This window comes from Macaca thibetana, chromosome 16 (genome assembly GCF_024542745.1).
Source record: "Macaca thibetana thibetana isolate TM-01 chromosome 16, ASM2454274v1, whole genome shotgun sequence".
In the NCBI taxonomy this organism is placed as follows: domain Eukaryota; kingdom Metazoa; phylum Chordata; class Mammalia; order Primates; family Cercopithecidae; genus Macaca; species Macaca thibetana.
The window spans coordinates 32,398,935-32,420,602 of record NC_065593.1 but is presented as its reverse complement, the minus strand read 5'-3'; the positions used below and the strand labels follow the sequence as shown (position 1 = coordinate 32,420,602).

Genomic DNA, 21,668 nt, shown 5'->3' with positions numbered 1-21,668 from the left:
AATACTACAGGCCTGGTTCATACACATTTCTAGTAATTCTTTTAAAACCTCATTTATTTTGACGGTTTGCTTACCTTTTAAAAAATATTTTGAAACTAGTTCTTTTTATATTCATTTTAAAAGTTACATGAGGCTGGGCATGCTGGCTCATGCCTGTATTCCCAGCACTTTGGGAGGCCGAGACTGGTGGATCACTGGAGGCCAGGAGTTTGAAACCAGCTTGGCCAACATAGTGAAACCCCATCTTTACTAAAAATACAAAAAAAAATTAGTCGGGCATGGTTGCACACACCTGTAATCCCAGCTACCCATGAGGCTGAGGCATGAGAATTGCTTGAACCCAGAAGTGGAGGTTGTAGTGAGCCAAGGTCGTGCCATGGCACTCCAGCCTGGGTAACAGAGCAAGACTGTCTCAAAAAAAAAAGTTACACAGGTTTTTGATTGATCTCATGAATATTTCTCAAAGAACAAAAGCCATCCTCATATCCTTGGTGTTATTTCAAATGGAGACAGAACAGGTAAGGCCTAAATATTCTCTGTCCTTCATGGATGCAGCTGGAAACCATCATTCTTAGCAAACTATCACAAGAACAGAAAACCAAACACCGCATGTTCTCACTTATAGGTGGGAACTGAACAATGAGATCACTTGGACTCAGGGAGGGGAACATCACACACAGGGGCCTATCATGGGGAGTGGGGAGGGGGGAAGGATTGCATTGGGAGTTATACCTGATGTAAATGACGAGTTGATGGGTGCGGCACACCAATATGGCACAAGTATACATATGTAACAAACCTGCACATTAGGCACATGTACCCTACAACTTAAAGTATAATAATAATAAATAAATTAAAAAAAAAAATTCTCTGTCCTTTATGTGAGCCTACTTTTTAAAATTTAAGTAATGTTTGTTTACACTGGACGTAGTATTCTTACTGGTTTTCTAGTGAGGAGATTTCTAGTGAAGACGATGAGCTAGTAGAAGAGAAGACGCAGCAACGAAGAAGGGTCCCTGCAAAGAGGAAGCTGGAGATGGAGGACTATCCCAGCTTCATGGCAAAGCGCTTTGCTGACTTTACAGTCTACAGGAACCGCACACTTCAGAAATGGCACGATAAAACCAAACTGGCTTCTGGAAAACTGGGGAAGGCAAGTGTGTGTATGCATGCGTGTATGTGTAAGATAGGTTGTGGAAACCTGAAGTTTTAAGAAATTGGAACTACAGCTCATTTATATGGATGTTGTCATGATGTAATGGTAGTCATTCATTTCTATAGCAAAATCTACTGAACTTCTGGCACTGGGGTTTATACGATTCAGACTTGGGATTTTAACTTTATTAGAAAGAATGTTTTATTCTTAAAATTCAGGCCTCGTAAGTGTTCAAGTGCTGAAAATACAAATACTTTAAAGGAGTGGATTTCAAAGCAATAATTATTAAAGTATCAGAAGTTAATCTCCGAGTGTAGAAAAATGATATGACCTGCTTAAGACTTTTTTTTTTTTAAAGAACAATTATAGCCACTCACAAACTCAGTCCTTTACAGAAAGTCTCTCCTGAAAAAATGATTGTCTGTCTCTCTGCTGACACAGAAAGATAGAGAAACCAATGTAGCTGCCTTCAGCACTGATTTTCTGCATTATCTGACGCTACTTAATGTTGTTGCAGGGTTTTGGTGCCTTTGAACGCTCAATTTTGACTCAAATCGATCATATTCTGATGGACAAGGAGAGATTACTTCGAAGGACACAGACCAAGCGCTCTGTCTATCGAGTTCTTGGCAAATCTGAGGCAGCAGCTCAGCCTGTCCCAGAGAGTTTGCCAGGGGAACCGGTAAGAACTCTGTGATGCAGAGTGATTATGGGGAATAGCTTTTATGAGGCTAATTAGCTGAAAAACTTGTAGCTATTACCTGTTTGTATAAGAGGTTAGTGAGAGAAAGGAAAGCAACACTACTTTACTGGATTACTGAGAGAACCTTGAGTATATGTGAGAGGAGAGAGTTTTTAAGAATGGGGCTTCTATTAGCTCCTGTGTGTCATCTTCTCTTAATTTTGAGTTTGATGCAGGAGTCTGGTAGTGGAAGCATTCATAGTCCAATTTTCAAAATTCAGTTTTAAAGCCACTTCTGTAGAAATGTCAGTATTGAAACACGTGTGTACTTTAGGCTCAATGTTTGCCATTTAGGTCCTTTAGAAAGTGTCCAGAAGTGTAATAGTCAAATTTTTTTGTTTAAAGGAAACATTTAAAATTTTTTAATTATAGAAGAAATATATACTTAATGCTTTTTTAGTTTATAGCCACTTGAAATGAAAAGTAAAATTCTCTACTCTGAAATCAGTTTCACTCCTAAGGTGAAAATTTTTTTTCTTTTTTTGTCAACTGCCTGTTAATGTAACTCCTGAGGTGAAATTTTCAATACTTAATAGTTGTAACAAGCTTACAGTTAATAAGTAATAGTTGTAACAAGCTTTTGGGTCTTTTCTATTTTTGTAACTATATATGTGCAAATAACAAACATATGTAAAAATATGGTTGCTTTTTTACTAAATGAGATAGACATTTATGTGTGTATAAATATGTAAAATATTACAACTGTATTTAAAGTCTCGCAACTTTTAAAATCTAATAAATCCTAGATACTCTTTCCATTTCATTACCTAGAGATCTACCTCATTTTTCCTAATGACCGCAAAGTATTCCATTGTATGAATATACACTGTCATTTATGCAAACAATGGATATTTTGTTGTCTCCAGTTTTAGAAACACTGCTACGGGAAAGATTCCTGTACATTTATTATGTGTTTGTATAAATATATGGATAGATTTCTTGAAGTGGAAGTGTTAAAGAAAATACACCAAATTCTGATAGATGTTGCCAAATTGCCTCCAAAAAGGCTGCATTAATTTCCAGTCCCTCCAGCTGTGTTCTCTGGTACTAAGTGTTGCCAGTTGTAGAGGTGAAAAATGGTATCTTCTCATTCTAATTTATACATATTTATCATATGTTTATTTATGGTTCTTTTTTCATCAACTGCCTGTTAATGTTTTTGCCTGTTTTTATATTGGTTTTTTTGTTTTTTAATTTTAAGAACTTTTTATATCTTAAGGAAAACAGTGATTTGACTATTCTACATATTATTTATAGTAGCTACATTAATTAGATAACCTTATTGGAATTCACTCTTTTCTTACTCATTGTTGACATAGGAGATCCTTCCTCAAGGTCCTGCCAATGCTCATCTGAAGGACTTGGATGAAGAAATCTTTGATGATGATGACTTTTACCACCAGGTGAGACTTTTACACTCTCTTGTTACACATCAGGTTTTAGCATTTTAAAGCAGCTTATAGAATTCTCTGAACAAAGAAGTTGCTTATTTTGGAAGGATAGAGTCAGACAGTGAGTTAGAACTCCCGCGTTCAAAATTGACTTACAGTGTCATTGTGGATTTGTTGCTTTTCTTCTATTTTATGTTTTCCTTTTGAAATGAAAGCAGCTATAGCTACTTTGTTAGTTGTTGCTTGAGTGTAAATTATCTGTAAAACAGTTTCAGGTTTTATTTTTCTTTGAGTCAAGTGGGTTCTTCTTTCTGAGCCATTTTTGATGATGGAGGATTTGTTAGTTATTTGGTTTCTTGTCTCATTACTATTAGAATGGGACATGGAGCTGGAGGACTGGGATCCCAGAGTTCTTGAATTGCACTACTGATTCTATTATCTGTTAAATCTTGTTCTTCATGTCTTTTTGTGCCTGTTGAAGTCAGTTAAGTATGTATTGAGATTGTCTGCAACTGTTGATTATAAAAGCATAGTGCATTTGAAGACACAGAATTGTTAGAAGTTGAAATATAGTACAGTTCTCAATATGTTTTCACAGACTCCCCCACTTCTTTCCCTGATATTACTTTCTGCTGGCATGCTGTTCTTTTTAATGATGCCAGAGACTGTTAAGATAGACTAAACATTTGGGCTATTCTAGAGAACTGAAATAACTTCTTGTATTCCTGAGTCTCTTGATAAGTTACACTTTTTTTTTTTTTTTTGAGATGGAGTCTCACTCTGTTACCCAGGCTGGAGTGCAGTGGTGCAATCTTGGCTCACTGCAAGCTCCGCCTCCCAGGTTCACGCAATTCTCCTGCCTCAGCCTCCGGAGTAGCTGGGACTACAGGTGCCCGTCACCACGCCCGGCTAATTTTTTGTATTTTTAGTAGAGACGGGGTTTCGCTGTGTTAGCCGGGAGGGTCTCGATCTCCTGACCTCATGATCTGCCCGCCGTGGCCTCCCATAGTGCTGGGATTACAGGCTGGAGCCACTGCGCCTGGCCAGATAAATTATACTTCTTAATAGAGTGTGTGTTAGCCTGTACCCTTTCTAGCTTAGTGGAGAATTGAGGACACTGTTCAGCAGTGATATACCAGTTATTGTTGACCCATTGTTTATCAAGGTAATTTTTTTCTCTGTCAAATTTTTAATGTGCTAACTTTTGCCAAGTAATTTGCAACTGCTTGTTGAGGATTTAGCCATGACTGCTGTACTGTGTATATGGATATGAAGAAAAGAACTTCTTAGGAAAATTACATGTAAAGTCAATATAGAACAAGTGATTTTATGTTGGGGATACCTCTGGTTTTGCCCTAAAAAGAGAAAGAGATTTTCTATTAATTTTTTTTATTCATTCTGTAATGTTTGATAAAATTATTGCTGTAAGTAAGTCTTAAAAGTAATGACGAGAGGGTATAGGAAAAAAGATTGGTGTGGCTGCAGCTGTTCCCTGTCAGAGGTCCTGATTCTTTTTTTCTCTTCTCTTATTATATTCATTTGTCAGAAGAGTAAGGAACTCTATTTTGTTCTGGAGTGTGTAAGGAAGTACCTGATATGGGATATTAATGCTGTATAATTGTGTGAGATCACGGGAGACAATCAAAAATGTTCCAATCCTCATTAATTGAAGTGTACATTGTTCGATGGAAAGTGCATCATAAATTAAACAGGCTTAATAAAATAAACTGAAATTACTGGGGAGAAGTTGCCTCCGTTGGCAGTCCTTAGTCTGAAATTTTTTTTTTTTTTTTTTTTTTTTTGCCTGGAGGTCCGTTTAAAAAGAAATAGCATTACTTGATTGGCCCTTCATCCCAATTAATAATTTTAACTTCGATAAATTCTGATTTCAGAGTTATGACTAGTCACATCTTAGCTTTTCCCCTTGCTGGTTAATTGGGGTGCTGGGGTTAATCTAAATTAAAACTTAAACTAATGGAGGTCAGCAAGGCAGCTGAAACACCTGAGTGAAACAAATGGGGCTGCCAGGCACAACTTTATCTTGGCTGTTTCCCAAGAGGGAAGTGGCAGCAAATTGGAGTTGTTTCAGCCTTCTGTAAAGGTGAATGATGGGTGACACTTGTTAATGTACAGCATCTCCGGAAGCATTCCAGATTGCTTTGCTGCTACACCAACTGCTGCCATCCATGCACAGTCAGTAGGAACTGGACCAGTTGCCAACATCTGGCAGCACAGCAAGGAATGGGTGCAAGTCTTGAAACCCTGCAGATTCTAAATATGGTGCTTAGAACTGTACAGGCTTTAATCACTTACCGCTCTTTGGCAGCAGGCTACGACAGCTTATCCTAGCCTCGTACATCACATTCCGACATCTGCTGAGCTGCAAGGCAGCTGCACATTCATTTTCTTTTCTTGCCTTTTCTCTTTGCTTCCCATTCCCCTTCTTCTTCCCACTCCCCCTACCCTTCAGTTTTCCTCCCCCTCCCCAATATGCTGCCTGGGAGAGATGATCTGTAAAGATTACTGCTTCATTGTGTGCAAGTAATTGTGGTGATGCCAGGCCCTTGACAGACACAAGGTAGCACCTGTTCTGCTGACCTGGTTAATTTCTTCTGTTGAGTGGGATTTGCCAGAGATTGGAGCTGAAGCCAATTCAGTGATAAAGCTAAAGAAAATGGCTGTATGTTTTCTGTCACCTCCCAATTAAATTGGCTTCATAAAGTGCTTTCCTTTATTTGTCAGAGTAGTAAGCCTGAGCTAAGTGTTGCATTCAGAAGTGGTTCAGTATATTACAATGGGCCTGTGAGTTTTCATTTGTGTGTGTTTTTTTAACGTGATCATATATGGAAGAGCTGGGTGGTGAATATAATACATTCCCCCCTTTTTAAAACCATACTTGAAGCCAGACTCTTTGGGTTCATGTTTTGTAAGGAAGAGATTATAGCCACATTGAATTTTAATGTTCCATTGTAAGGGTTTAAAGGCTTACTTGGTTAATTCAGGTATCTTGAAGCTGTGTAAATGCCCTAACTACTGAGAATGATGTGTGGGGTCAGAACACTCCCCCTCTACACACACATACTCATTCACACTTTCATTCTTTGTTTCTTAATGGGCTTTAAGTTACCATAACTTTCAAAATATATTTGTATTATTTAATAAAGGTACATGTATATATGTATGTATATGTGTGTGTACATACATACATATGTATATGTGTGGGCCGTAGAAGATAGTATCTGATATCCTAAATAATCTTATCGTTTTTAGAGCTGAAAAGAACCTTAGAGGAAACAGACCCTGAGAAGTTAAGTAACCTTCTGACATCATATAGTAAATGGCAACACTGGTAGTTAACGTCAGGACTTCTTAGACCAAGTCTTGCTGTTTCCATACCTTTATTTCTTAAATATTTCATTCTTGAGCCATAAAGAGATTTCACTGTAGTATTACAGTTTTCAGTTTGTAAATAAATAAGCTTTATGTTAATAGAACCAGAAAAAGGGTTTTGTGTTAGAAAGTAATTTTTTTTCCTTAGAAGGCAAATGATTTATTGAACTTTTGTTACTTAACAATTCTAATGAAAAAATTAGCTTTATAGTTTTGTTACCAGTTTGTTTGGAAACTGGAATTGCTGAAAGCGTGAAGTATAGCCAATAGTGAAGGTTTTACAAGATAAACTGTTCACCTGCTTCAGAAAAGCATTGCGGGATTTTACTTCCAAATAGAATTACTTTACAGTTTGGCCTATTTCTTGTCAAAGCGCATTCCTAAAGGCAGTTTCACAAAACATGAAGGTTGTAAATGACCACGAAGGATGAGCCATTCAGAAATGTTTTCAGTGTCTGTTTGTTATTGTCGTGATCCTATCTGCTACTTTATAACATTTAGTTCTCTTCAGATCTGTTGTGTGTATCACCATTTAAGGCTTTTGTTTTGTTTTATTTTTTTAAACCATCAGATGATCTTTGACTTGATTAGCCTAAGTTTTTAAAGAATCAGGGAAGGACCAGGATTTGCTAAACACTAGTGGCGTGCCAGTCCCTGGACTAAGTAGATAGGTATTTGGCATGTGTCTTGATTTAATCCTCACAAGATCCTCATATTGTGATATAACTGCACTTAGCAATAAGCTGTATAAAGTGACTGGTTTTATTCTTTTCATATCCCAGATCGCAAACTAGTTTCTTGTCACTTCATGAGATATTTTGTTCTGAAAGGACTAATTGAGCTTAGATGTCGACAGATCAATACCTGGATTTCTAAGGGTTCATTAGGATTTTGTATGTTGCTTCTAGCTCTGTTTAGTTTTGATCTGGTTTGTCCTGTCACTTTGAATCTAGCCAAGAGTATCTAGAGAACGGCATAATAGATTTTGCTCTTTTGATGACCACTTTGATGGGTTAAATTTCTTCTTTCATTTGCCATCAGGACATGCCTATAACTGACCTTGCCACATGCTGAACTTTTGTATCTAAGACATTTGATAATGCCATAAACAAGTAATTACTAATTCAGTCAACTATTAAAAGTCGATAATGTTGAGAAATAGAGAAGAGGCAGGCTTTCTGACATGACTTTAATTAAATTGGTGAGTGATTAATATGGACAGGTGATGTGGTAGAATTGTATGCATTTAGGTCTCAGTGTGAATAAGAGATGTCTCAAGCTACTCTTATGTTAATGGTGATACGATAATTTTTTAATATACTTCTTGTTTTATTTATTTATTTTGTTTGTTTGTTTTTGAGACAGGATCTCACTCTGTTGCCCAGGCTGGAGTGCAGTGGTGCGATCTCAGCTCACTGCAACCTCGACTTCCTGGGCTCAAGCAATCCTCCCACCTCAGCTTCCCAAGTAGCTGGGACTATAAACAGGTACCACCACACCCAGCTGATTTTCATATTTTTTGTAGAGACAGGGTTTTGCCGTGTTGCCCAGGCTGGTCTTGAACTCCTGGGCTCAAGCAGTTTGCCCACGTTAGCCTCCCAAAGTGCTAAGATTACAGGTGTGAGCCACAGTGCTCAGCCTGGCAGGATGATATTCTTACTATTGGCATGTATCTTTCCAGTGATTCAACTGATGGTTAATAACATGTTTTTAAGTCTGATTTGAACCTGCCTCTGTGAATGAGTTGTTGGACTCACGTCTTCTGTTCAGGGCACTATTTTGTTTTTAGTTTCACTTTAAGATGTTGCTGTTATTTGAGATCTGGATAATGTTTCTTAAAAGTCTGATGAAACTTAACTACACATAGATATTTATAGTTATTTTAGAGAGGACTTATATATGAAGTACATAAATTTTAAAATTGGCCAGGCATGGCGGCTCACACCTATAATCTCAGCACTTTGGGAGGCCAAAGTGGGTGAATGACTTGAGTCCAGGAGTTTGAGACTAGCCTGGGCAACATGGCGAAACCCCATCTCTACAAAAAATGCAAAAAAAAAAAAATGAGTTGGATGTGATGGCGCTTGCCTACGTCTCAGCTACTTGGAGGCTGAGGTGGGAAAATCATCTGAGACCAGGAGGTCGAAGCTACAGTGAACCGAAATCACACCACTACACTCCAGCCTGAGCTACAGAGTGAGACCCTGTCTCAAAAATAAATAAATAAATTAATTAATTAATTAAAATTGAAATTATGATTGAAGATATAGCATGGCATTAGGTTTATTGGGGCATAGTAATTGTATTAAAAACAACTCAAAGCAAATACCAGGACCCAATTAAATTTCAGTTTTAATAACAGCAAGATTATTTATATACCATGTATAAGCATTTTATTGGCACTACATGGTAGTTTCTGCTTCTTTAAGACATTTTCCACCAATAGTGCTGCCATTGTATATCTGTCAGTGTTTAGACCCAGGTATGTCATCAATATTAGCATTTGGTTGCTAGCTTGAGCTCACTATTGTGGAAGCTGCACAGAACAGGAAGCAAAAGCCACATTTTAAATGCAAAGTCTAGAAATGTCATCAAACAGGAGCATCAAGGTAAGGTGCACCTGACTGGCCCTCATTTCTTGCAGCTTTCTTGCTTTAAAAAACATCAGAGCATGACTTTAGTACTACCACTTCGTTTAAACAAAGGTAAAACCTCAGAACAAAGCCTAAAACAGTACATTTTAAGGGGCCACCTAGGAAAGAGATAAGAATTGGCTTAAAAGTGTTGAAGAAACTTTTTCAAACACAAATGGTACCTGGAGAGTTTGCTAGGCAAATATGTGGCCAAAATTACCCTTTTTGTACTAATAAGCCCAGTGTCAGCTGACTGAGTGTAAATTAAACACAGGATCCCAGCAGTATTTTAGTAGCCTCAAGTATAGAATTTGGCACTCCTCAAGAAATGGAGACATTACCTCTTCTCTAAAGTAGGCATGAGGTCTTGGTATTAATGTGTTGCTCCTTTAAAAGTAATGTATAGAAAAAATGATTTAGCAAAGAAAGGGGAAGTTTATAGGCATCTTCAAAAATGTATATGTATTGTGAGAAAATCTTCACACTGTATACGTCTGACAAAGGACTGATATCCAGAATCTACAGCAAACTCAAATCAGTAAGAAAAAAAAATCCCATCAAAAAGTGGGCTAAAGACATGAATAGACAATTCTCAAAAGAAGATAGACAAATGGCCAACAAACATGAAAAAATGCTCAACATCACTAATGATCAGGGACATGCAAATCAAAATCACAGTGCGATACCACCTTACTCCTGCAAGAATGGCCATAATAAAAAAATAAAAAAACTGTAGATGCTGATGTGGATGCAGTGAACAGGGAACACTTCTATACTGCCGATTTCAATGTTAACTAGTACAGCCACTGTGGAAAACAGTGTGGAGATTCCTTAAAAAACTAAAAGTAGAACTACCATTTGATCCAGCAATCTCACTACTGGGTATCTACCCAGAGGAAAAGAATCATTATTTGAAAAAGATAATTGCACACATGTGTTTATAGCAGCACAGTTCACAATTGCAAAACAATGGAGCCAACCCAAATGCCCATCAATCAGCGAGTGGATAAAGAAACTGTGGTATATATATATATGATGGAATACTACAGAGCCATAAAAAGGAATGAATTAACAGCATTTGCAGTGACCTGGATGAGACTGGAGACTATTACTCTAAGTGAAGTAACTCAGGAATGGAAAGCAAACATCATATGTTCCCACTGATATGTGGGAGCTAGGCTATGAGGACACAAAGGCATAAGAATGATACAGTGGACTTTGGGGACTTGCGGGGGAAGAGTGGGAGAGGGGCAAGGGATAGAAGACTACAAATATGGTACAGTGTCTACTGCTTAGGTGATAGATGCACCAAAATCTCACAAATCACCACTAAAGAACTTAGTCATGTAACCAAATACCACCTGTACCCCAGTAACTTGTGGAAAAAAAAATAATGTATATGTATTGTGGATCTAGATAAAGCATAATCATCTTAAAGTTGGATAGCATCTTTGGAGACCATCAAGTCCAAACTCACTTTTTTTTTTTTTTTTTTTTTTTTTTTTTTTTTTTGAGACGGAGTCTCACTCTGTCCCCCTTGCTGGAGTGCAGTGGCCGGATCTCAGCTCACTGCAAGCTCCGCCTCCCGGGTTCAGGCCATTCTCCTGCCTCAGCCTCCGGAGTAGCTGGGACTACAGGCGCCCGCCACCTCGCCCAGCTAGTTTTTTTGTATTTTTTAGTAGAGACGGGGTTTCACTGTGTTAGCCAGGATGGTCTCGATCTCCTGACCTCGTGATCCACCCGTCTCGGCCTCCCAAAGTGCTGGGATTACAGGCTTGAGCCACCGCGCCCGGCCCCAAACTCACTTTTTACAGGTGCAGAAAATGTAGCCTGAAGGAAGTACATGACTGTTGTAAGAGTTACCCACTTAGTGAATTAGGACATTGAAACCTGTGTTCTTGCTCCCGGTTTGATTTTCTTTCTGACACATTTTACTCCCTTCTGATTGGACAAGTTTGAAAATCCTTTGAGAATTTTCTTTTCAAATCTATATCTTTTTAGGAAATTGGAGATCTACTGTATCTTTTAGCACTCTGACAATTCACAAGTGTCACTTTTATACAGTTATAAACTTTATTCAGTTAACATTTATTAGTCTGGGCACGATGGCTCACATCTATGGTCCCAGCTCTTTGGGAGGCCAAGGCAGGAGGACTGTCTGAGTCCAGGAGTTCAAGACCAGCCTGGGCAATATAGTGAGACCCTGTCTCTAACAACAACAACAGAAACATTTATTATGCCAGATACTAGTTTTATAAAGGCTAGTAAGACCAAAATCCCTGCCCAAAGAGTTTGTGTTACCTAACAAGAGTGAAGATCTGTGTAGTCACAAAATTAAGAGTGTGACTTTAATAAAATTAAGGTGGAGAAAATGTTGAAAAAAGCAGTCAGGTATTTGATATAAAAATGCACATGTGGTTCTCTAGCGTTCTCACAAACATGCCTCAAGCATTCATTAGCCTACTGGTTTACCCCTCAACATACACCTGATCTAATTCTACAGTAATTTCTCTATAACTTATAAAAGACCTTACGAGGCGCTATTTGACATAAACGTTGGATAATACAAATTACATATTTTCCAAGAATGTAATCATTGTTGGAAGCCAGATTGAGTTGCTGGTATCTACTGTTCTTATTTCAGGGCAGAAGAACCTTCAGATTGGTGACAGGTAAAAGAGGGTTCATTTTGCTATTGTTTACTTTTGTGGATGTTTGAAAATTTCTGTAATAAAAAGTTAAAGAGGAAAAAAGTCATATTTCTTTTTACCTTCCATTCATTCAACAAATATTTGAGTATCTATTGTGTATTTATTGAGTAACTATTATCCTAGGCTGTGCTGTCTAATGTAGTAACCACATGTGACTGTTTAGATTTAAATTTTGATTAATTTAAATAGAATAAAATAAATGGTTCAGCTCCTCAGTCACACTAGTTATATTTCTTTTATTTTTTACTTTTATTTATTTATTTTTTTTGAGACAGAGTCTCGCTCAGTCACCCGGGCTGGAGTGCAGTGGCACGATCTCGGCTCACTGCAAGCTCTGCCTCCTGGGTTCACGCCGTTCTCCTGCCTCAGCCTCCCGAGTAGCTGGGACTACAGGCACCCGCCACTATGCCCCGCTAATTTTTTTTTGTAGTTTTAATAGAGACGGGGTTTCACCATGTTGGCCAGGATGGTCTCGATCTCCTGACCTTGTGATCTGCCCGTCTCGGCCTCCCAAAGTGCTGGGATTACAGGCTGGAGCCACTGTGCCTGGCCACACTAGTTATATTTCAAGTGCTAAGTAACTACATGTGCTAGTTGCTATTGTATTGTACAGTGCAAATGTAGAACATTTCCATTACCACAGAAAGTTCTCTTGGAACTGCTAGAGGCTGGAAGAAAACAAAGTTCCTGCCCTCATGAGCATTCATTCTAGCTTAGAGGTGGAATGAAACAGGGAACTACATTGTAACAAATGCAGTAGAGAATGATGAAACTGGGTATGGTGAAAGCGAGCCCTAGGATAGGGAAGTGATGGTTACTGTTTTAATTTAGGATATTTCAGAGATAAAGATATTTTGAGCAGAGACCTGAGGAAGTGACAAACAGAGCTATGCAGTTGTCTGGGGGAAGAGGATTAGGGACAATGGGGATGGCAAGTGCACAGACTCTGAGGCAACAGAGGCTAACATGTTCCAGGAAAATCAGGGAGGCCAGAGTCATGGGAGTCAGTGGGGGAGTAGGCAAGAAAGAGGATGGTAGGAGAGGAAGTCAGAGGTAATGGGAGGCCAGGTACTGTGGGACCTTGTAGGCCACTGTAACACTTTGATGTGGCTAAGATGGGAAACTACCAGAGGATTTTGAATATAGAGGAGTAATATGATTGGACTCATATTTTAAGAGTCACTGATGGCTGTGTTAAGAGTAGACACAAGAGAATAGGGGGCAAGGTGGCAGACAGGGGACCAGTTAAAAGACTCCAGTGATAATCCAGGCAAGCGATGGCAGTGGCTTAAACTAGGGTGGTTTTGGAAGAGAGAATTGGTTGGATTCTGGATTTATGTTGAAGGTTGAGCTGACACAGGATTTGCTGATGGATTGTATGTGGTATATGAAAAGAGAGTAATCAAGAATGACTATTAAGGTTTTTGGCCTGAGCAGTTGGAGGGATTAAGTTGCTATTTACAGAGTTGAGAAAAAAGTGAGAGAAGCTAGTTTGGAAGATAAATCAGGAGCTCGGTTTTGGTTATATTGCCCCCTCTTCCCAACCCCTGTGGACCTATGTTGGCTTTATTTTGGTTACAGATTATATTGTTTGTGATACTTCTGCCACATTCATGTGGAGTTGTTGAGGAGTTATATATATATTTTTGGAGTTCATGGGAAGGTCCAGGCTGAAGGTATAAATTTGTGAACCATCAGCATATAGATTGCATTTAATACCATGAGACTGAATGAGATTAGCTAGAAAATGAAGATAGAGAGAAAAAGAGATTTGAAGCCCACGTCTTGGAACATTCAAACATTTATAGATTGGGGAGATGGGAAGGAGCAACAAAAGTGATGAAGAAGGAGCAACCGGTGATGTAAGAGAGAATAGAGGAAGAGTGATTTTCCAGGTTGCATGTAAAGAAAGTGTTTCAAGAAGGAGGAGACACTTGAGCCCAGGAGTTTGAAGCGGCAGTGAGCTATGATTACACCACTGCACTCCAGCCTGGCTAACGGAATGAAACTCTGTCTCTTGCCTACCTCCCACAAAAAAAAAAAAAAAGGGGGGGGGAAGTCAGTATTATCCTGATACCCAAACCAGACTAAAACATCGCAGAGAAGAAATTACAGGCCGGGCACAGGGGCTCACGCCTGTAATCCCAGTACTTTGGGAGGCCAAGGTGGGAGGATTGCTTGAGCCCAGGAGTTTGAGACCAGTCTAGGCAACACAGGGAGACCCCGTCTCTCTATAAAAAGCAAAAAAACTATTCAGGCATGGTGGGTCATGCCTGTAGTCCCAGCTATTCAGGAGACTGAGGTAGGAGGATCTGCTTGAGGTTGGGAGGTCGAGGCTACAGTGAACTGTGATTGTGACACTGTACTCCAGCCTGGGCAACAGAGCAAGACGAAGAAAAGAGAGAGAGAGAGAGAAAGGAGAGGGAGGGAGGGAAGAAGGAGAAGGAGAGACAGAGAGGAGAGAGAAAAAGGGAAGGGTGGAGGGAGGGAGGGAGAGAATGAAGGAAGGAAGGAAGGAAGGAAGGAAAGAAGGAAGGAAGGAAGGAACAAAACAAAAATAAAAAGGATTACACACCATGACCAAGAAGGATTTAGCCCAGGAATGCAAGGTTAGTTTAACATCAAGAATCAATCAATGTAATATAACATATCAGTAGAATATGGAAAGAAACCATATGATCATCTCAATAGAGACAGTAAAAGCCTTTAACATCTTTTCATGATAAAAACATTTTTAAACAAGTAGGGATAGAAGGAAACTTCCTCACCTGATAAAAAGCATCTGTGAAAACCACAAATAACATCGTACTCAGTGACCAGAAACTGAATACTTTCTCGTAAGATTAGGAACAAGACAAGGATGTCTGCTCTTGCCACTTATTCAGCATCGTACTAGAGGTTCTAACCAGGGCAGTTAGGCAAGAAAAAGAAACGACATCCAAATTGGAAAGGATGAAGTAAAACTATCTTTTATTTGCAGATGATATGATCCTATATATGGAAAGTACCGGCTGGGCACAGTGACTCATGCCTGTAATCCCAGCACATTGGGAGGCCGAGGCAGTCAGATCAACTTCAGGCCAGGAGTCAAGACCAGCCTGGCCAACATGGTGAAACCCTGTCTCTACTAAAAATACAAAAATTAGCCAGGCATGGTGGTGCACGCCCATAACCCCAGCTACTCGCGAGGCTGAGGCAGGAGAATCGCTTGAACCTGGGAGGTGGAGGTTGCAATGAGCCATGATAGCACCACTGCACTCCAGTCTGGGCAACAGAGGGAGACTCCGTCTCAAAAAAAAAAAAAAAAAAAAGGGTACTAAAGAAGCTACCAAAAAACTACTAGAGCTAACTAATAAATGAATTCAGCAAAGTTGTAGGATACAAAATGAATGCACAAAAAATCAGTTGTGTTTCTGTATACCAGCAATGAGTGACCTAAAAAGGAAATTAGAAAAATGATTCTATTTACAATAGCATCTAAAAGAATAAAATACCTAGGAATAAACTTAACCGAGAAGATGAAATATTTAACACACTGAACATTATAAATATTGCTGAAAGAGCCAGCTCGATGGCTCACATCTGTAATCTCAGCACTTTGGGAGCCTGTAATCCCAGCACTTTGGGAGGCTGAGGCGGGCGGATCAGGAGGTCAGGAGATCAAGACCATCCTGGCTAACATGGTGAGACCTCGTCTCTACTAAAAATGCAGAAAATTAGCCGGGCATGTTGGCGGGTGCCAGTGGTCCCAGCTACTTGGGAGACTGAGGCAGGAGAATGGCGTGAACCCAGGAGGTGGAGCTTGCAGTAAGCTGAGATTGCGCCACTGCACTCCAGCCTGGGCCACAGAGTGAGACTCCGTATCAAAAAATACATATATGTGTGTGTATATATATATAGCTGAAAGAAATTAAAGACCTGAATAAATGGAAAGCTGTCCCATGCCCATGGATTGAAGACTTAACATTGTTAAGATGACAGTACTCCTCAAATTGATCTAAAGTTTCAAAACAATCCCTATCAAAATTCCTGTTGCCTTTTTTTTTTTCTTTTTGCAGAAATTAACAAGCTGATTCTAAAATTCGTATGTAAATGTAAGGACCCAAAATAGCCAAAACAATCTTGGAAAAAAAACAAAGTTGGAGCATTCACACTTTCCAGTTTCAAAACTTACCACAAAGCTCCAATAATCAAGACATTGTGGTACTGGCATAAGGCTAGGCATATAGATTGATGGAATACAATTGAGAGTCCAGGAGTTAACCCTTACATTTATAGTTAATTGACTTTCAACAGGAATACCAAGACGATTCAGTGGGCAGAAGAACAGTTTTTTGTTTTGTTTTTTAACAAGTGGTGTTGGAGCAACTGGATATCCACATGCAAAAGAATGAAGATGGAGCCTTCCCTCACACCTACACAAAAGTTGATTTACAGTGAATCATAGACCCAAATGTAAGAGCTAAAACTATTAAACTTTTAGAAAAAAAAACAGGAGTAAATCTTCATGCTGCAGGTAGATCCAGTAAGACGAGGGCTGAGAGAGAATTGATCTTGGTTTTAGCAATGTGGAAGCCATTGGTGACCTTGACAAGAACTTTTTTTTTTTTTTTTTGAGACGAGGTCTCACTCTGTCACCAGGGCTGGAGTGCAGTGGGGCTCACTGAAACTTCTGCCTCCCAGGTTCAAGTGATCCTCCCACTTCAACCTCCCGAGTAGCTGAAACTAAAGGCATGCGCCACCACACCCGGCTGATATTTGTATTTTTAGTAGAGACGGGGTTTTGCCATGTTGCCCAGGCTGGTCTCACATTCCTGATCTCAAGTGATCTGACTGCCTCAGCCTCCCAAAGTGCTGGGATTACAGGTGCGAGCCACCACATCTGACCAACAAGAGCTCTTTTAGTAGAGTGGTGGAGGGGGTTCAAGAGAGAATGGGAGGAGGCCGGGCATGGTGGCTCATGCCTGTAATCCCAGCGCTCTGGGAGACCAAGATGGGCAGATCACTGGAGATCAGGAGTTTGAGATCAGCCTGGGCAACATGGCAAAACCCCATCTCTACTAAAAATAAAATTAGCAGGGCATAGTGGCATGCGCCTGTACTCCCAGCTACTCAGGAAAATCGCTTGAACCCGGGAGGTAGAGGTTGCAGGGAGCCAAGAGAGAGCGCACCACTGCACTCTAGCCTGGGCGACAGAATGAGACTCCATCTCAAAAAAAAAAAGCCGGGCGCGGTGGCTCAAGCCTGTAATCCCAGCACTTTGGGAGGCCGAGATGGGCGGATCACAAGGTCAGGAGATCGAGACCATCCTGGCTAACACGGTGAAACGCCGTCTCTACTAAGAAATACAAAAACTAGCTGGGCGAGGTGGCGGGCGCCTGTAGTCCCAGCTACTCGGGAGGCTGAGGCCGGAGAATGGCGTGAACCCGGGAGGCGGAGCTTGCAGTGAGCTGAGATCCGGCCGCTGCGCTCCAGCCTGGGCTACAGAGCGAGACTCCGTCTCAAAAAAAAAAAAAAAAAAAAAAAAAAAAAGCCAGACTTTTTTTGGTGGCTCCCGCCTGTAATCCTAGCACTTTGGGAGGCTGAGGCAGGTGGATCACTTGAGGTCAGGAGTTCAAGACCAGCCTGGCCAACATGGTGAAACCCCATCTCTACTAAAAATACAGAAATTAGCCAGGCATGCTGGCGGGTGCCTGTAATCCCAGCTACTTGGGAGGCTGAGGCAGGAGAATTGCTTGAACCTGGGAGGCAGAGGTTGCAAGAGCAAGAATGAGAGGAAATAAATTGGAGACAGTGATTATAGACAGCTTTGAGGAGGTTTGCTGTAATGGGAATAGAGAAATGGGACAGCTGCTGGAAGGTTTGAGAGAGAGTTTTAAGATAGGAGATATATTTTGTATGTTAATGGAAATGATCCTGTAGAGAGGTAAAAATGGATGTTGCAGGAAAGAGGTAAGAATTGCTGGTCAGTATACAAGTAAGGAGGGGTTGGTGTGACGGATAGAGGGAAGGCAGGACGTATGAGTATAGTTGCAGGGAGGTAAGGGGTGAGAGCATGTGCAGAGTCCTCATGTGAGTGCTTCTATGTTATTTTATGACATTTTTTTATCAATGAAGGAGCCGAGAGTGATAAGATGTAGGAGGAGATGGAGGTTTGAGAAAAGAGAGGGTAAGAAAAAGTTACCTCAGAGAGTGAATGGACTAGGAACGCGTAGTTGCACTGTCAGGTAGCCGAAAAGACCCACAGGTTACTAGTAATGATATGAAAGTGAGGCCAGTTTGCAAGATCTGGTCTTTCTCTCACAACATTCATCCATGTGGATGCAGGTACTGAGATTTAACATGGCTTGCGGTTTTGCCACAGCAGGTAAATAATCCCATGCCAACAATTCCAAGATTAAAAATCTGAAAACTCGTAGTTTTTGTTTGTTTTGGTAAGTTTGGCAAACTGTTGTGGTGGCAGCACCTGATCTGAATGAGTATGAAGCTATTTATAGGCTTTACTTATCAGATTTATGTGGGAAAATATATTTTGCTACAGAAATTTTGTGTTTGACTTTGGGGTGCTGCCCCAGACTCTGCGGACACATTTATGACATATGCAGTGTATTACCTTTCTAAAATATGAAACATTCTGAATTCCAAGATACATCTATCCCTAAGGGATTGTGGGTCTGTATGACAAAGGGACAGCTTGCAGGGGAGTTCAGGATATATATCGGGGGTGATTATCCTGATGGATTCTGGAATCTCATTCACCTGGGTAAGGGGGGAAGTGAGCACAGGACGAGAGGAAGAGGGATGCTGAAAAGGTGACAGGATTGATGGTTTATTGATTCTGGTGGGGCTGAAGAATTATTGGCATCTGAAGGCTAGAGGGAGAATGCTGGAAATATAGGGAGAGATTTATTTCAGCTAGGCTTTTGGTTCTTAAGGGACATAATCACAGAATACCAGTTAGTACTACCCTTTCAGTTTCTTACTTGTGAATCCTTCTCTAGTTCAGAATGACTTCCTCTTTATTCTTTAAACATAAATGACATATAGTAAAAGAAACCTTGCTAAATAAAGAATGCTAAAAAATAGTAACTGAGCTGGTATCCGAGAGGATCTATAACCCTTCTTCCTGCCTTTATTATAAATGGAGGGGGAGGTACACACCAAGACATCCATCTAGTGACCAATGGGCAGAATTTTTGAAGTGGGAGCTCTTGGAAAATCTAAACAACAGCACCTTCCGTACATTGTTACTTTTAGTATGGATTAGAAAGCGTGGCTTGCTGGGTACAGTGGCTCACTCCTGCAATCCCAACACTTTGGGAGGTCAAGGTGGGAAGACTGCGTGAACCCAGGAGCTTGAGACTAGCCTGGGCAACATAGTGAGACCCCATCTCTATAAAAAAATAAACAGTAAAAAAATTAACCAAGCATGGTGGCTTGCGCCTGTGGTCCCAGCTACTCAGGAGGCTGAGGTGGGAAGATCAATTGAGCACAGGAGTTCGGGGCTGTACAGTAAACTATGATGTGCCACTGCACTCCAGCCTGAGTGACAGAGCAAGACCCTGTCTCTAAAAAAAAAAAAAAAAAGATTTCCTTAAATTTAAAAAAGAACAAAAGAGGGCCAGGTGTGGTGGCTCTTGCCTGTAATACCAGCACTTTGGGAGGCCAAGGCGGGTGGATCAGCTGAGGTCAGGAGTTCAAGACCAGCCTGACCGACATGATGAAACCTTATCTCTACTGAAAACACAAAATTAACTGGGCATGGTGGTGCATGCCTGTAATCCCAACTACTAGGGAGGCTGAGGCAGGAGAATCTCTTGAACCCGGGAGGCTGAGATTTCAGTGAGCTGAGATCACACCACTGCACTCCTGCCTGGGCAACAAGAGCAAAACTCCATCTCAAAAAAAAAAAAAAAAAAAAGGAAAGAATTGCATAAGTCAGTCACTTAGTCCTTGTAAAATTCCTTTTATTTGTTGGAAACAGAAAAGCAAATTGGCAAGAAGTTCTTTAGCATTCGAATTGCTTAATTCTTACTCTGTCTTCACTCATCAGGGCCTAATACTGATAGTGATTTACTTACACTTCTAGTTAATAATTAGACATTGGGAGACACTATATATCATGCCTAATGGAATATATGGGGTCTGATGAGAAAGTTTTCTGTGTTGACTAATAAATTTTAACCCAAATGGCCAAGCTTAGTGAAATATTATGGCCTTTGAGGTATTTTAGGGCTTGTGCTGAGAAAATAGTACTGCTTTATTCAATGAATGAATTTATCCTTTCTTCCAAATCATAGGCCTTAGCACTAGCTCCAGAGTGGAGGCATGCTGCAACGCAGAATCAAAAAGTGGAAAAACTAATCAAATCCTTAAAGACCGAGGGCAGTGAGGCAGAATTAGGCTAACTTCTTCAGTGGTAGCCTCTAGCTATACATTCTATTTGAGTAACCAAAGGTGGACTATTTGTAACTTTAGTATTAAGATGCTTCTTAGACCTTATTCGCACATCCTGATTTCCTTTCATTCTTCCCTGTATTATTATTGTAAATATTGCACTTCCCCTTGCAAAAGGTGGCTGCTTTTCATGCTTGTTGACAAGATCTAGAAGACTGCTTGCTACTTGACTCTTTGGTTTTAGGAATATTATTTTGAGAGAGGGTCTCACTCTGTCACCCAGGCTGGACTGTAGTGGTACAGTCATAGCTCACTGCAGCCTCACACTCCTGTGTTCAAGCTATCTTTACACCTTAGCCTCCTAAGTAGCTAGGACTATGGGTGTGTGCCACCATACCTGGCTAATTTAAATTTTTTTTTTTTTTTTTTTTTTTTGGAGAGACAAGGTCTCAGTATGTTGCCTAGGCTGGTCTCAAACTACTGGCCTCAGGTGATTCCCCCTGCCTCAGCCTTCCAAAGTGTTGGGATTACAGGCATGAGCCACTGTGCCCAGCCCTTAGAAATATTATTGAATGATCACCGTATGCAAAGGCAGTGGTGGAGTTCCAGGTATTGGGGTGAGAGTTTCAGTCAGACGTATCCCCTGTCTGCAAGAAGCTTATAGTCAGGCAAGCAAGATGACATAAACATAAATAACCAAAATGCTTGGTGAGTGTGTATTGAAGAATTCAGAAGAGGGAGAAAAGTAATAGTTTCAGGGAATTAGAGAAGGCTCCAGGGAAGAGGACGTGGCATTTGATCTGGGCTTTCAAAGAAGGAAAGCCAGCATTTTAGATATTCTGAGGTTGGGAGGAGGCCTTCTATATAAAGGAATTGTGTAATCAGGGGATTGTGGGGGAGCTGAAGGTCAGGGAAGGAGAATCGTGGATAGTTCAAACAGAATAAATGATAAAGGAGAGGATGACTTTTGCTCCAGTTTCTCATGGTCTAGTTTGGAAAAGTCCTATAACCAATAACGTACTTTTAAAATGTATGACTTACTATTTTTGTGGATTTTCTTTATTGTTATATTTTTATCTTTTCACTCTTATTTGTTACCTATGTTTGAAAATCAGTAGAAAGGAAAATTGAATTACTGTACTTGTTTGTTAGCAGCTGTGGCAATTTAGCTGTGGAAGATGATTTATTTTACCCTAAATGGGGTTTAGGGATTATCTATGAGGATGATCTGATGTTCACCATATTTCT

At 40.2% G+C, this 21,668-nt stretch overlaps 2 protein-coding genes across 2 annotated transcripts in view; both read left to right on the top strand.

Moving 5' to 3' along the window:
• TADA2A (transcriptional adaptor 2A) overlaps window positions 1-21,668 on the top strand; it is a 556,520-nt gene that overhangs the window by 54,871 nt on the left and 479,981 nt on the right. The gene's annotated exons all lie outside the window — the stretch shown is intronic.
• Window positions 1-21,668, top strand: part of AATF (apoptosis antagonizing transcription factor) — a 111,810-nt gene that overhangs the window by 42,386 nt on the left and 47,756 nt on the right. The window contains exons 6-8 of the mRNA XM_050764605.1: window positions 952-1,153; window positions 1,674-1,838; window positions 3,218-3,301. Of these exons, the coding sequence (XP_050620562.1) occupies window positions 952-1,153; window positions 1,674-1,838; window positions 3,218-3,301 (451 nt within the window). The remainder of the gene's footprint in view (window positions 1-951; window positions 1,154-1,673; window positions 1,839-3,217; window positions 3,302-21,668) is intronic.